General features: G+C 48.8%; 1 protein-coding gene across 1 annotated transcript; it reads right to left on the bottom strand.

Moving 5' to 3' along the window:
* Positions 1-14,514, bottom strand: LOC126071529 (T-lymphocyte surface antigen Ly-9-like). Its single transcript, XM_049875717.1, has 7 exons — positions 14,452-14,514; positions 9,839-9,965; positions 7,462-7,812; positions 3,799-4,071; positions 3,179-3,508; positions 2,809-3,075; positions 1-936 (listed from the first exon to the last, which is right to left on the bottom strand). Exons 1-7 carry the CDS (start codon positions 14,512-14,514, stop codon positions 857-859), a joined length of 1,491 nt encoding a protein of 496 aa, XP_049731674.1. The 3' UTR covers positions 1-856.

The raw sequence follows: 14,514 nt of genomic DNA on the forward strand, positions 1-14,514 counted from the left end.
AGGAACTTTTTTAGGACGAAAATCCCATTTTTTTCTTCTTTCGATCAAAAGCAGAAAGAGAAAGGAAAACACGCAATGGTATATGTTCCAGATCTTTATGAAGCTTCTGATAGTCTTAAAATCTTAAGAAAAAAACTGTTCTCTACTCTCTTCCATCCATTCATTTATTCATTCATGGAAAAAATAATGAAGTATCCACCATAAGCCAAGTACTCTGCTATCCTCTAGGGATGCGATTGTAAACTAAACAGAAACAGTTCCTGCACTCATGGAGCTGGAGGTCTTATGGAAGAAACAGATGATACACAAGCCAACGAACAAATAAATATGTAATTACAATTTGCGATAAGTGCTGTGGCAAAATTGAACTGGGTACAACGACTATGAATAATCAGAAGATCTACTTATATATGACGGGCAAAAGACTGCTTGCTCCAAGGAGGTAACATTTAAGCTGAAGCTGGGCCCTTGAGCCCATTTATTGAAATATTAACAAAAAAATAATAAAACATATGCACAAACACTAGATCAGCTTATTAATCTTCTTGTGTTTCAAACTGTCTAATTTTTCTTACATGAATAAGCCCCCTTTTCTTTCTGAACACTTTAGGACACACTTAAACGAAACAAATGATTATTTTAAACAGAATGCATGTAGTAGTTTCTTAGTATTTTTGAACTCAGTTTGCAAATGAAATAGGTTTTATGCCTTTTTCGATGTCCACGTCCCTTCTCACACACATTTGGAGATGCTGGCATCAGGGAGTGCAGCGTTGGCAAACACTTCAGTATCTCTGCCTCTCACAGGGTGGCCACTTTCTCGCATTCCTCCTCTCAGCTTCTTCATGTGTCAGGGTCAAATCGATTTAATCCACAAAGCTCCCAGGATCACAAAGAGAAGAAATTCTTTCCTCAGGGAGCAGGGTAGGAAGGAGGCTGAATGAAGGATGACCACAGGTTAGAAACTGGGATAAAAGAGAAGAACGGGAAGACAGGGAGAATGGGAAAGGGATTTGCAGGGATGAAAAGCCAGAGGAGTGGATAGGAAACCCCTTTAGAAAACTGAGTGAGAGAATCTGTCCTCCAGCCCCCAGAGAAAAGGGAGGAGAATATTAAGGTCTGAAGCCAATTACCATGCTTCCTCATCTCCCATGACACACAGCACACTATGCTCATTAAACAATTGTCAGGTGCACAGTTTTTCTTTTGCCATCTATTACATTTTATATATTGGAAATTCAGAAAAAAGTAAAATGGGCTTTACTCATGGCTCAGTGGAGGAGGTAAACACATCAACAAAGGCAATAATACCACATGCTCAGTACTCTCCTGAAGTCTTTTATAGGGGATAACTGGAAGGCAAAATGCAGATTGTGATTATGGTAAGCCACGCTACATTGTGAGTTCCCTTCGGGCTGAGAATTTATCCAGGTCTCTTCTTCACTGCATCCTCAATGGCTAGAGCAGCATAGGGTGCGTAATAGATGCTCAATAAATGCATGTTGCTGAAATGAGTGAATAGCTGCTAAAACATCTTTACCTTAGATCACGGGCAGACACCATAGTGTTTTAAGCAGAAAAGTAACTTAAGTGTTTCTCTGATTTAGAATTAACCCTCTGCAGCAATCAGGGTGATTGGGAGGGAAAAGACTAGAAACAGGAAGACTAGTTAGGAGGCGCCAGTAGTGGTCCAGGTAAGGAATAAAGAGAAAGTATAAACAATAGCTGTTCCTGGGTGGCTCAAATGGTTTGCCCTTGGCAGCTAATGGAAAGGCTGGCGGTTTAAACTCATCCAGCAGTCCTTGGAAGAAAGGCCTGGCAATCTGCTTCTGTAAAGATTACAGCCAAGAAAACCCTCCGGAACAGTTCTACTCTGTAACAATTGGGGCCTCCATGAGTCGGAATGGACTCGACACCAACAGGTTTGGTTTTTTGGTTTTGATGAGCAATGGCAGGTAGCAGTGGTGAGGAAAAGGAGGGGCTCTAGAGGACCCCCAGCTTTCTGCCTTGGGCAACAGAGGGAAACGAGGGGAGTGGAGAGAGGCCTGAGAAGGGCTGTAATCAGACAGAAGAGGTACCAGGAACGAGCATCCCCGGTGGCTGAGGAGAGCATGTCAATGGTGTCAAGTGCCATGGAGAAGCCCAGGACAAAGAGAGATGAGGAGTGGCCATTGCATTTAACAACCAGCATGTCACTGGTGGGGGAAACCAGCAGCAAGGGGTTGAGGAGTGAATGGTTGATGAAGAACTGGAGATAGCAAACAGAGACAACTGTTTTAGAAGTCAGACTATGAGAGAATGGGAGAAAGCATGTTTGGTCTAACGTGGGTTGGTTTAACTGGTTTCCTGCCAAAGCCTGTGACTGAGTTGGAAGGGGTGGGGAAGCCAAGAGGTGCCATGCTTGCTCAGCGGAGGAGCACAGCCTCAGGTCACTCTCAGAGCTCCAGGCAAGGGAGAGGCTGAGGCTTCTCTGAGAACACAGCCAAGGGGGCTCTGCAGGCCTGAGACTGAGTGGGGATGGGGAAGCACCTTCCTTCAGGGAGTTCCAAGAATGAGCCGAATGCCCAGCTGTGTCTACAGCAAGTGGAAGCATAGGGGACACCTGAGAGACAGGTAGTCAGAGGGAGGCTCTTGGGATGGTGGCTTCAGACCCCTCATCTGGCACCCTAGAGACACTACCTGTTGAAGACTATCCTGCCCCTCCGTTTCTTCAACTGCTCCTAGAGCCCTGAGGACAGCAGGTAGGGGTTCTGAGAATACGGGCAGAGGCTGCCCAGGAGGGAGACGGTCCCAGAGAAGGCGCTTTACCTGAGCAGAGGGGCTTGGCCAGGATGGAGCGGGATCTCTGGCTGACAGGGTTCCTGATGGTGCAGCAGTAGCTGTCACTGTCCCCAGATCTCCAGAAGATGCTGAGAGTGGTCCCCCCGTGGGACACAACTGCCCTCTGGCCATGGGGGTCCCAGCTGTATTGAACATCCTCTCCAGCCTGGTCCAGGGAGCAGACCAGTGTGATGATGCAGGTCCCATCATTCATGATCCCAGAGCTGGCAGTGATGTTGGGCTCCCGCAGCTTCTCTGTGCCAACAAGGGAAGGCTCACGCTATGAGAAGGCTCTGGTCTGGCCAAGCAAGGGTGAGGAAAGGTTACGTCCAAGTGGGGGCCCTCTTCCCCACCTTACCGTAGACACGCAGGGTGAAATCCTTGGTGATGTTCACTGGAGGAGTACGCAGAGTTATCTGGGCTCTGTAGAGGCCAGAGTCCTGCAGCCTCAGAGGGCTGATCTGAAGAGAGTAGCCAGGGTAGGGGACACTCAATCGTCCGGTATAGGGTTCCTGAGTCTCAGCAACCAGGACTGGTTTGCCTCCTGGTCCTGGTCGCAAGACAGCAAGAAGCCCTCGAGAGCTCCACGTGACATTTTCTACCTCCTGCCTTGCTGGGAGCTCCAGATGCAGAGTGGCTGGCTCCCCAAGGGTGCCAATCACTGTCTCCCCCACTGTGGTTCCAGATCCTGCAGACAGAGGGGAAATGACAGACTCGGTGTCTCCCTACCCACTATGAGCAGCCCAGGTCTGGTAGCCCCATCAGGCTCCTCTTGCCCAAACCCCTAAAGGTGGCTTCTGGCTAGCCTCCCATCAGCTCCACCCCCAGGACCACCTGCTCTGTACTCTGACCCCAACCTCCACCCCGGCCCCGCCCCTCTCTCCGCAGGAGCTTCCCCTCATCCACATTGTCTGTTCTCTCCAGAGCTGCTGTGTAGGGTGTGTGCACAGGCTCGAGGCAGACTGAGGAGCCAGGTACCTGCACAGAAGTGTGGCACTGAGACCGGGTGGGAGCTGCTGTTACTGACTGGGTTCTGGACCATACAGGTAAATGTCAGCTCACGGTCTCTGGGCCTCAAGGAGACACTGAGGACAGACCCTCCGTGGGACACAACAGTCCAGGGCCCCAGGGGTGTCCAGCTGTAGGTCATGGGACCTCCTCTGCTTTCTGCCACACAGGTCAGAATGAAGGTACAGTGTTGATTCTCAGACATCTTGGAGCTGAGGGTGACACGGGGCCGGGCCAACTGCTCTGTGTGTGGAGAAAGGAATACACTGAGGACTGGTAAGCCACTCTGGGCCTCCCCTGCACAGGGCAGAAGGCACAGGCGGTGGGGCCCAAGACCCCACAGCATCCTGAATACATGTGACTAACAACAGAGGCAGGACCTGCCCACACCTTTGTGCTGGTGCTCCCACTTCATATCACATTATTCCCAGAACAACCCAATGAAGTAGGTAGGGAAGGTGCTATTATCTGCTCCATTTCATAGGCTCAGAGGGCTTACCACAACTTGCCCAAAGTCACATCTAATAAGTGGTGAATCCAAGACCCAAATCCAGGTGGATCTGACTCCAAGGCCTGGGCTCCAGCCCTGCATTGAATAGAAAAAGGCTATGTGTACTTGCACAGGCCAGTGATGGCTCTGTGGTAAAATTCTCGCCTTCCTCAGGCTCAGTGCAGGCTTGCGTGTTGCTATAACGTTGAACGGATTTCAGCTGAGATTCCAACCTAAGACAGACTAGGAAGAAAGACCTGGTGATCTGCTTTTTAAAACCAGCCAGTAAAAACCCTGCGGATCTCAACAGTCTTTCATGAGGACGGCGCAGGGCCAGGCAGCATTTTGTTCTGTTGTGCCTGGAGTCACCATGAGTCGGGGGCTGATTGAAGGCGGTTAACAACACATGTACCCAAAGGCAAGAAGCTGTGCTGTAATTATGTCTTTCTCTAGTAGGGGGCCTTACAGTCAACACTGACTGAGCTTTCAGATGCTGAGTAAGGCTTCTGGGGACGCGGCCCTGAGCCACTGAGGTTTCTCCCACCGCCTTGCACTTCCTTGGTCCTCCATCCCACTGTCTTTTCTCCAAAGCCCATCCACCCAGGTGCTCCCCTAAAGGTATCCACGTTGTTACTTGCCCACCTGCCTCCCCAGGCCACAGCGGGGGCAGGGGTGGAGGTAGAGGTGGGAATGGGGAGAGACAGCAAGAGCAGCGGCAGAACCACAGACGACCAAGACAGCTAACCAAATCACAGAGTGTGGGAGAAGGCCGCTCTGCTCTACAGCTGACAGCAGCCCCAGGGGCGGCCTAACTGTGCAGAACAGGGCCCTACAGGCCCAGAGTGACCCCTCGGATTTTCACTGCTGGGTAACTTTCTGTGGTTCTCCCCAGGGTGTCTTCTGTAGACCGGCCCCTGGGATCCAAATCCTTTTTGACTTTTTTCTGCAGGTCCGCTTCTCCTCAGCACCCTCTCCTTCAGGCAGATAAATATGGTGACAAACCAAAACCTCAAAGAGCCAGGGTGCAGGGTCAGGGTCCCTGAGTTCTATTCCACTCTGCCACTTTCTAGCTCTGGGTCACGGGTATGTCATTTTTTCTCTCTGAGGCTCCATTTCCTCAGCCTAGAAAAAAAAAACCCCTGTTCTGTCTGCTGTCTGGTGGCAGAGCCCTGGTGGTGCAGTGGTTAAAAGCTCAGCTGCTATGACTGCTAACCAAAAGGTCTGCAGTTCGAATCCACCAACCACTCCTTGGAAACCATATGGGGCGGTTTTACTCTGTCCTATAGGGTCGCTATGAGTTGGAATCGACTCAATGGCAATGGGTTAGGTTTTTGGTTTTTCAGTGTCTGTTGACAGGGCTGTGGTGAGACTTAAATGACCTGAGAAATACCCCAAGGATAAAAGCCTGGCCCATTGCCATTGTTGCTGCTGCTGGGTGTCAGCCCAGAGGGCAGCTCTGAGGAGACCCCACACTCTGTTCAAGGGACACAGCCTTCTCCTCCCAGATATAACCCGGCACTGCTGCATACTGAGCCCATCCTGCCAGGCTTGCCCTGAGGTCCATCAGTATGGTAAGGGGCTCTCCACCAGCTCTGGGCCCACCCCAGTGAACAATCCTACCCCAGGTCCTAGCAGACCCCACCCCATCACTGACCTTCATCTTGTTGTGAGGAGCCAGCTATCACCAGGCCAGGCCTGATTCACAACCAAAATGCTTTCTCGCCAACCATGCAAGCCCTGACAGGGAGCAATGCTATCATCTCCACCAAAAAAGATGCCTTCATCCAACGGGAATCTTTCCCTTCACATAACCCAAGGAAAACGTCGGAGAAGGTTCTCCGCCTTCCCCCCCGTCAGTTAGTGTTCCTGAGTTCATCCTCACTCATCATCTGTGCCTTCCCTGCCTGTTCACTTTCACTGTAGGGGCAGCTCTGCCAGGGCATCCTTGTGACCTTGAACATATCCACATGGGTCACACAGGCCAAGCCTGAAGCCACAGCTAATCTGAGTCTTGACAAAACGCCTTGGGATCCTCCCAGAACACAAGAGGATGGGTGGCTGGCAAGGAGCTACTGCAAGAAGCTACCTCAAGGCCATCTCCCAATCACCCCCCATCTCCCCTGGGAGGCTGTCATGACACAGCTTCACATTGCCTCCCAGGTCATAACGGGGTATGAAGTTTTCTGCAGGGTATGTTGTTGTTGCTCTAAGCTATCCAGTTGATTCCAACTTATGGGGACCCCATGTGACAAAGTAGACCCGCTCTGTAGGGTTTTCTTGGCTGTAATCTTTACAGAAGCACATCACCGGGCCTTTCTTCCAAAGTACCATTGGGTGGGTTTGAATCCCTAACCTTTTGGTTATCAGCTGAGTGCAAACCATTTGCTCTACCCAGAGACTTACCACAGGGGACAGCTGCAGACGATGAAGCCACTTAGCTACAGTCTAGAATGGGCTCTTCAGCAGCAGAGTCTCCCTCAACTAACTGTGTAGTCTTCTGGCCCCTTTCATTTGGGTGTCATACTTTTTGGTGTGTGGGACAAGGACCCAAAGACCTGGCACTTCTGGCTACTCCTCCTTTCAATGTCTACATAGGTAATAAACTGAACCTAGAAGGGGCTTGCTCTATCTTTACCAGCCAAATCAGCCAGGCTTTGGACTTGCTTGCTACCCCTATTACTTCTTTTATAGCTTCTCTGGCTTAAAAAAAGAAACTTAAATAAAAGAAAAAAAGTACTTTAAGGAGTATGATCCTTTACATCTGTGTAGAGTTTTACAAGGCTTTTTCACATGTATTTTTTCCTCACAAGAAGGTAGTATTCCTATTTTATCAATGAAGAAGCTCAAGACCACACGAGTAAGGTTGTGGCAAAACCCAGTTCTCAGGGCCTGAAACCCCATTCTCTGTCCATGATGTATCCCACAGCTCTGCTTCAATTGGTCAATGGCAGGTATTGGGCATTGCAATTTTTCAGGAGATTCTCCCAGGTGATCCCGCTGTAAATTTGTTTACAGTGAGCATATGTTACTCGTGCAATTAGAAAGAAAATTGTAAATGTTATTAAAAAGGAAGTGGGGAAGGCTTTAAAAATAACTGAAAGGCTGACATTGTCCCCCTCTCCACACACCCCCAGAACACTCACCATAGACTTGTAGAATGTACTCCCGGGTATGGGTGACAGGGGACCTCCTCAGGTCAATGTGGGCTCGATAGAAGCCTGCATCCTCGCTGCTCAGGTTGCTGATCTGCAGAGAGCGGCCTGGGCCCCTGACACTCACACGGCCCCAGTACCGGGTTTCCGCCTGATGAAAGATGTCTGGTCCTCCAGCTTCTACCAGGGTTACACTGGCAATTGCCACAGGGACCGAGCGGGTTGTCCAGGAGATGCTCTCCACCTCCAGATCAGACGGCCACTGCAGGGGAAGAGTGACAGAGCCCCCTAGGGTCCCAGTCACCACCACACGGGCTGAGTCCTCTTGGGGAGCCCCTGGCCCTGCAGACATAGAACAGGGGGGCAGCTTCAGAGGCAGCCTGACCAAGCCAAAGAATCGCAACCACCCTAAAATCTAGTCAGGTAAAGGATTACCATCCTTATTTTGGAGCCCTGGTGTCACAGTGGTTAAGACCTCAGCTGCTAACCAAAATGTTGGCAGTTTGAATCCACTAGCTGCTCCTTGGAAAACTTATGGGGAAGTTCTACTCTGTCCTATAGGGTTGCTATGAGTCAGAATCGACTCAACAGCAATGGATTGGTCTTGGTTCTTTATCCCCATTTTACAGATGAGAACCAGAGACCCAAAGAATTTAGAACTAAAACTAGAACACAAGCCAGTGTCCTTTCCTTCATACCAGAATGTTCGTCGGTATTTACATTGATTAATTAACATATAATTAAATGATTGCATGAATGATGCCCTAAGGGTTGCAGGTGTGAGTGGAATGGAGAGTAAGGAGGGTTTTTAAGAGGCAGCTGCGGGAGTAATTTCTGCCGTTACTGTGAGTCACTCTCTTGCCCATCCCTGGGAAAGCACCAGAACTCATTTAGCACAGCCCCATTCCCAGCAATGTTCCACTGCTATTCATAAAGTTTTCACTGGCAAATTCTTTTCAGAAGTAGACTGCCGGGTCCTTCTTCCTAGTCTGCCTTAGTCTGGAAGCTTAGCTGAAACCTGTCCACCAAGGGTGACCCTGTTGGTATGTGAATACGGGTGCCATAGCTTCCAGCATCACAGCAACATGCAACTGACAGGAGGGATCAGTCTCTGGAGAAGGACAGCCTGCTTGGTAAAGTACAGGGTGGGCGAAAAAGAGGAAGACCCTCGACGAGATGGATTGACACAGTGGCTGCAACAGCAGGCTCAAACATAACAGCAATTGTGAGGATGGCGCAGGGCCGGGCAGTGTTTCCTTCTGTAGTACGCAGAGTCACTAAGAGTTAGAACCAACTCAACGAGCAGCTAATAACAACAACATCAACACTCCCAGCAGGAAGAGCCTTGCAGCAGCCTCAGTAGTTGCCTGTCCAGACGCTTCTGAAACAGAGGCCAGCTCCTCAGAGGGCCAGCCAGGTTTCCCAGGACTGTATTTTTCTAGGGCAGGAGGACTGCGCTATACTGGCCAAGCCAGTTTAAGGGTGACTGTGGGACAGGCATTTAAATACCAGCCTATACTGCACTTGAGAGAAGAGTGTAAATTACCAGGGCACTAGTCAGACAACCGAGTTCAAACACTTGCTCCACCATGGACTAGTTGTGTGATCTCGGGTAGGCTGCTAACCCCTCTGAATCTTGGTTTTCTCACCCGTGAAACAGGGAATGCCATCTTCTAGGGGTTTGTGAGGACAAAATGAGATAATACAAATAGATGCCTCACTATTAGCATCATTAAAGACACTTAGGCATCACTGGAATAAACTGGTGAACGCACCTTCTTCCCACCCTCATCAAACCTAGTTGGCACCTCATTGAGAAATTAAAAAAAAAAAAGTCCCCAATAGCCTGACCCGCTTCTGTTAAAATAGTTTTGTAACACAGATATGCAGTCCCATGAACCTGCCCAAGGCCTGCTACACAGTTGTTTAGGAAGAAAAGGCAGCATGGCTCAGGGACGGGGATCTTGGTCCTGATTCCCTGGGGATCAGGAAGCACTGGCTATACCACTGTTTCCTAGGCCAGGTGGTGGGTGAGGCTCTTTGCCAAAAGTTGAACTGAGAAGAAGTGTGGCGATCAGGGACAGATGACCCAGTAAGCAAGGTAAGCACAGGCTTACTTGTGCTTACTTACTAAATTGTAGTGAACAATTTCACATGGGTTTCAGCAGCTTACCTTGCTTACTTGGTAATCCGTCCCTGTCAGGGACTGTAAATTTGAAAAGAGGCTTTGATTCTGTAGGAAGGTGCTGTGGGGTTGGGAGAGGGACAGATGCCAGCCATACCTAGAAGCAGAATCTTTGATGTGGTGAAAAAAAGTGAAATCGTTCACTACAGCTGATCAGGTAAGCAAGGTAAGCTCTGTGCTTACCTTGCCTCTTGGATAATCTGCCCCTGGTGGCAATAACTGTGATGATGGGTGGGGGGTGGTTGCTGTCTGGTGAGAGTGTGCCCGCCAGGAAGTGCTGTGTCCTGGTGTGCCCACCCCAGAATCCACTCTACTTTCAGTTGTTCATTTCTTCTACAGAACGATTCTGGCTCCACCTGGAGAGTCGTGCAAACCAGTGGCAATCGTCCCAAAGTGGGGTCACAGCCGGAGTGGTGCTGACACCGGGAAGACCTTCCTCTTCTCCTGAAGCGGAGGCTGCAGGAATTCAACCTTGAATAAGCAGGTTTGTTCGCCCTTGAGCCCCTCTAGTGCCGTAACTAGCAAGTTCCCACTCAAGTGTTGCTTCCTGTCTGGATCCTTACCCGAATTCCAGATTTCTGGTCCAGCCATCCCCTCCCCTGGTTTCCTCCCGCCTGTGCTTTTGTTGACTTCTTTTGTTTTAAGCATTTACTTCATTCTGCCTCATATAATAACTGTGTTGTGTGCCTTCCCCCGCAGTCCACAAGCTCCCCAAGGAGAGAAGGGGGAACCCAAAAAAACCAAACCTGCTGCCGGCGAGTTGGTTCCGACTCATAGTGACCCTATAGGACAGAGTAGAACTGCCCCCATAGAGTTCCCAAGGAGTGCCTGGTGGATACAAACTGCTGACCCTTTGGTCAGCAGCCATAGCACTTAACACCACCAGGGTTTCCAGAGAAGGGGGAATGGAATTAATACCTGAATATAAAATAAAGTAAATGGGGTAGTTTATCCCAGTGGTTAGGTGCAGTGGAGTAGGTGTTGAGCTTTCTGGTTCAAATCCTGTTTCTAGATTCAGGGAAAGAGAAAGAGACAGAAGGGAATCAGGTACAGGACACAAATCCCAAATGCCAGATGCTGTGCAAAGCACTTCATACATATTATTTCATTTAGCCTTCCCAACAAACTTTCAAAGTGGGTATTACTGTTCCTACTTTACTGACAAAGAACACGAAACTCAAAGAGGTTAAGAAATTTGCTCAAAGACATCAACTAGACAGCACCAGCGTCCAGCTGGAAACCCAGGCTTCCCCGATCCCAAAGCCCATGCCCTAAGTCCTGCAGCAGAGCTCTGCCACACTTAACTAGCCTGCTGCCTTTCCCCCATACCACACACATGCACACACAACATAGGTCTTGCACACCACGAGGCCTCAAAAATGTTTCTAGAATGAACTGAGGAACGTTAGTTTGTTTTTTAACTTGCCTCTTTAAAGGCAAGATTTGTCTTACCCATTCTTTCACGATAGACCCAAGAGTTGCCTCTGTGGCCACCAAGAGCCCACCTGGACACCACGCGAGGCAGGAAAGCTCACAAATGTTTGTTCCACAGGGGAGAGGAAAGCGGAGGAGAGAGGAGCATCACAGGAAGCCAGCCCTTCAGTTTCAGTTCTGTGACTTTGGTCAGGATGTTGTGGTTCTCTGAAAGTTTTCCTGTTGCTGTCGCCTTCCCACATAGGGACTGCACTGACTCAGTTTCAGAGATTGCCAGAAGATACCACCTAACCTCTCATCATCTGTAAAATGAGCATGATACCATCTGCCTTATCTATATCCCAAGATTGTTGGGCGGGGTCACATTTTTAAAAATCTAAGTGAAATTCTTTATAAACTACAAAGTATATCTAAGGGTCCATCCGAGCCCTGGTGGCACAGTAGTTGAGTGCTTGGCTGGTAACCAAAATGTCAGCAGTTCAAATCTACCAGCTGCTCCTTGGGAACCCTGAGGGGCAGTTCTACTCTGTCCTATAGGGTCGCTACAAGTCAGAGTTGATTTGACGGCAACAGGTAAGGGTCCATCAGAGGCTGGACAGGGGACAACTCTGAAGGCAGATGACCCTAATAGCCAAGGCTAATTGGTTTTTCCCATACAGAAGAGCAAAAGTGAAAGCTCAGAAGTTTGGAAACCAAAGAGCAGAACCCACCCCTCACCATGAACATTTCCAGAGCTATGTTCCTCTCGCTCCGGTTTCCAAGACCATCTCCCGTCACCTCTCGGGTCCCGGGAAAGTGGGGGTTAGTAGTAAGAATCCAGAAGGACAGGAACTCCTCTAGCTACCAGGTGTGAAATCCTCTACTGAAGCTAATCATGGGACATGGAGGGCCCATGTCATAATGAAAGGTGATTCTCAGGGACTGGCAGGAAGGGGAAAGGGACACAGGAGGATCAGATACAGGACACAAATCCCAAAGCACCACATCCATACGCAGCCTTAAAAACCTGACTGTCCCCGGGAACATGCTCAAGACGGCAGGATGTGATGGGGGAGTCCTGGAAGTGGCCGGGGCTGATCCTCCATCTTGTGCCCCCTCCATTCAGCCAGTCAAGAAATGCTCAGGCTCCTTGGGATTCATTAGTAAAAGAGATGATGTGAGGGTGACAAGGACACAGTCTGGGCTTGCATAATCTGAGCTTAGGGTGCGCGCACACACACACACACACACACGCACGGAGCCTGGCTCCCATAGCAGTAGTATCTTTGCTGAAATTTACCCATTCCTAGAATAAACCACCGTACAGGCCAGGTAGAGGTGCCTGGGAGGTTGTAGAGGGGGTGGACTTACCCATGAAAAGCCCAAGGAGGAACAAGGACCACTGTGGAGAAAGTCCCATACCGTCCACCAGCAGACTGACCTGCCTCAAGACGGTGACGACTGTGTGTGAGTACGTATCAGCCCACAAACATTTCTCCTTTTTAGAGCGTCACCACTTTAACCACATGTCATTTTGAGTCACAGATATGAGGACAAGGAGCCATGAAAATAAAGAACAGTGACAGGCACCAAAAACCAATTGCCACTGAGTCAATTCGAACCCATAGTGACTCTACAGGACAGAGTAGAACTACCCCATAGGGCATCCAAGGCTATAAATCATTATAGAAGCAGACTGCCACATCTTTCTCCCACAGAGTGGCTGATGGGTTCGAACTGCTGGCCTTTGGGTTAGCAGTTGAGTACTTAACTACTGTACAACCAGGACTCCTTGAGAGGCACCAGAGTGAGCTATTTAAAAGCAGAGTTGACCATAGCACATCCTTGCTTTAAACCCTTCAGAGGTCCCCCATACCCTAAAAGGCTGAGGTCCAGGATCACAATCCTGATCAGCTTGCTCCCTGCCAACCTCCCTGGCTTCATGTCCTGTCACCAAGTCTCATGCCTTAGACTCCAATCACTGCAATCAGCTTCTAGATTGTCCCCACACACCCCTTAAGATTTCTCACTTTTATAACTTGACTTATGCAATTCAGCTTCCTGGATGGCCCTAGAATTCCTGGGTGCTGCAACTGTTAATATGCTCAGGTGCTAACTGAAAGGTTGGCAGTTTGAGTCCACCTAGAGATGCCTCGGAAGAAAGGCCTAGTAATATACTTCCAAAAAGGCAGCCATCGAAAACCTTATGGAAGCTCACAATAGCTAAAAGGTGGAAACAACCGAAATGTCCACAACAGATGAATGGATAAACAAAATGTGGCACATACATACAATGGCATACTACTCAACCATAAAGAGAAATGAAGCCCTGATTTGCGACAACATAGATGAATCTTGAAAACATCAAGCTGAGTGAAATAAGCCAGTCACAAAAGGACAAATATTATATGACCTCACTTTTATGAAATTATCAAATATATAGAAACCAAAGATTATTTGTGGTTACCAGGGTGAGAGGTAGGTGGAAAGGGGGAATTTTTTTTTAGGCAGAATTGAGTTTATACTAATAGTGGTAGAATTATTTGGAAAAGGATAGGGAGGATGGTTGCACAACTTGAAGAATGTGATCAATGTTACTGAATTGTACACATAAAAATTGTTGAGATGGCATATGTCTTGTTATGTATATTTTTACCACAGCACATTTTTTAAATTAAAAACAAAAAACCTGTGGAGCACAGTTCTATTCTCACATACTTGGGGTCACCATGAGTTGGAATTGACTTGATGGCAACTGGTTTGGTTTTTGAGTGGCCCTAGTCCCTGCTGCCTATCTCACCATAACATCCTACCATTTCCCCACCTTAAGTCATCACTCTCTTGGGAAAGGCTTCCCTAAAGCTTCAGGCTAGGTTAGAAGCATTCTTCTGGGCCTATCAGCCTACTTCTATCCTAACACCTATAATAAATATCTGTTTATCTGTAGGCTTTCCCCAGTCAACTCTCAGCTTCTTGAGGGTAGGGCCTGTCTTTTGCATCTTTCAATTCCCGGTGACTAGCCCAGTGTTGGCACATAGCAGGGGCTTAATTCCTACTTGCTTGGTGAATGCATGAGTAGACATTAAGTCAGCAGGCGGTAGAGTAAGAGCGAACCCAGAATGGCAAAAGGACAAAAAGGGTGAAGGCCTATGTGTTGATCATAGATTCTTTAGTGCAGAAACAAGGCTGGGAAAGATCAGAAGGCAAGAACTTTGGGACCAATTCTACCTTGAGCCACAAAGGACTGGGTCAGATATTATTTTGCTATCTTGTCCTTTTGGTATATGGTGGAGACAGTGGCATGAAAAGGCCCTGATCCATGGGTAGATGGAGGGAAAGGGGAGAGGGGAAGTGGGTATGAAGTGCCCTTCCCCACACCCTACCTCTCCACCCCAGACAGTCCTGATGGCTTTGCTGGGATACGCAGAGTCTGCTGACAGCTCCAT

The sequence above is a fragment of the Elephas maximus genome, chromosome 3 (assembly GCF_024166365.1).
Source record: "Elephas maximus indicus isolate mEleMax1 chromosome 3, mEleMax1 primary haplotype, whole genome shotgun sequence".
Taxonomy (NCBI): domain Eukaryota; kingdom Metazoa; phylum Chordata; class Mammalia; order Proboscidea; family Elephantidae; genus Elephas; species Elephas maximus.

What these genes read in the sequence shown, in the direction of transcription:
- LOC126071529 (XM_049875717.1), bottom strand. Translation starts at nt 14,514, where the DNA reads ATGGAGCTGTCAGCAGACTCTGCGTATCCCAGCAAAGCCATCAGGACT. An exon ending in AGTGCCACACTTCTGTGCAG is followed by an intron (nt 3,509 to 3,798) that starts GTACCTGGCTCC and finishes CTCTGTCTGCAG; the next exon opens with GATCTGGAACCACAGTGGGG. An exon ending in GGCCAAGCCCCTCTGCTCAG is followed by an intron (nt 937 to 2,808) that starts GTAAAGCGCCTT and finishes TCCTTCATTCAG; the next exon opens with CCTCCTTCCTACCCTGCTCC.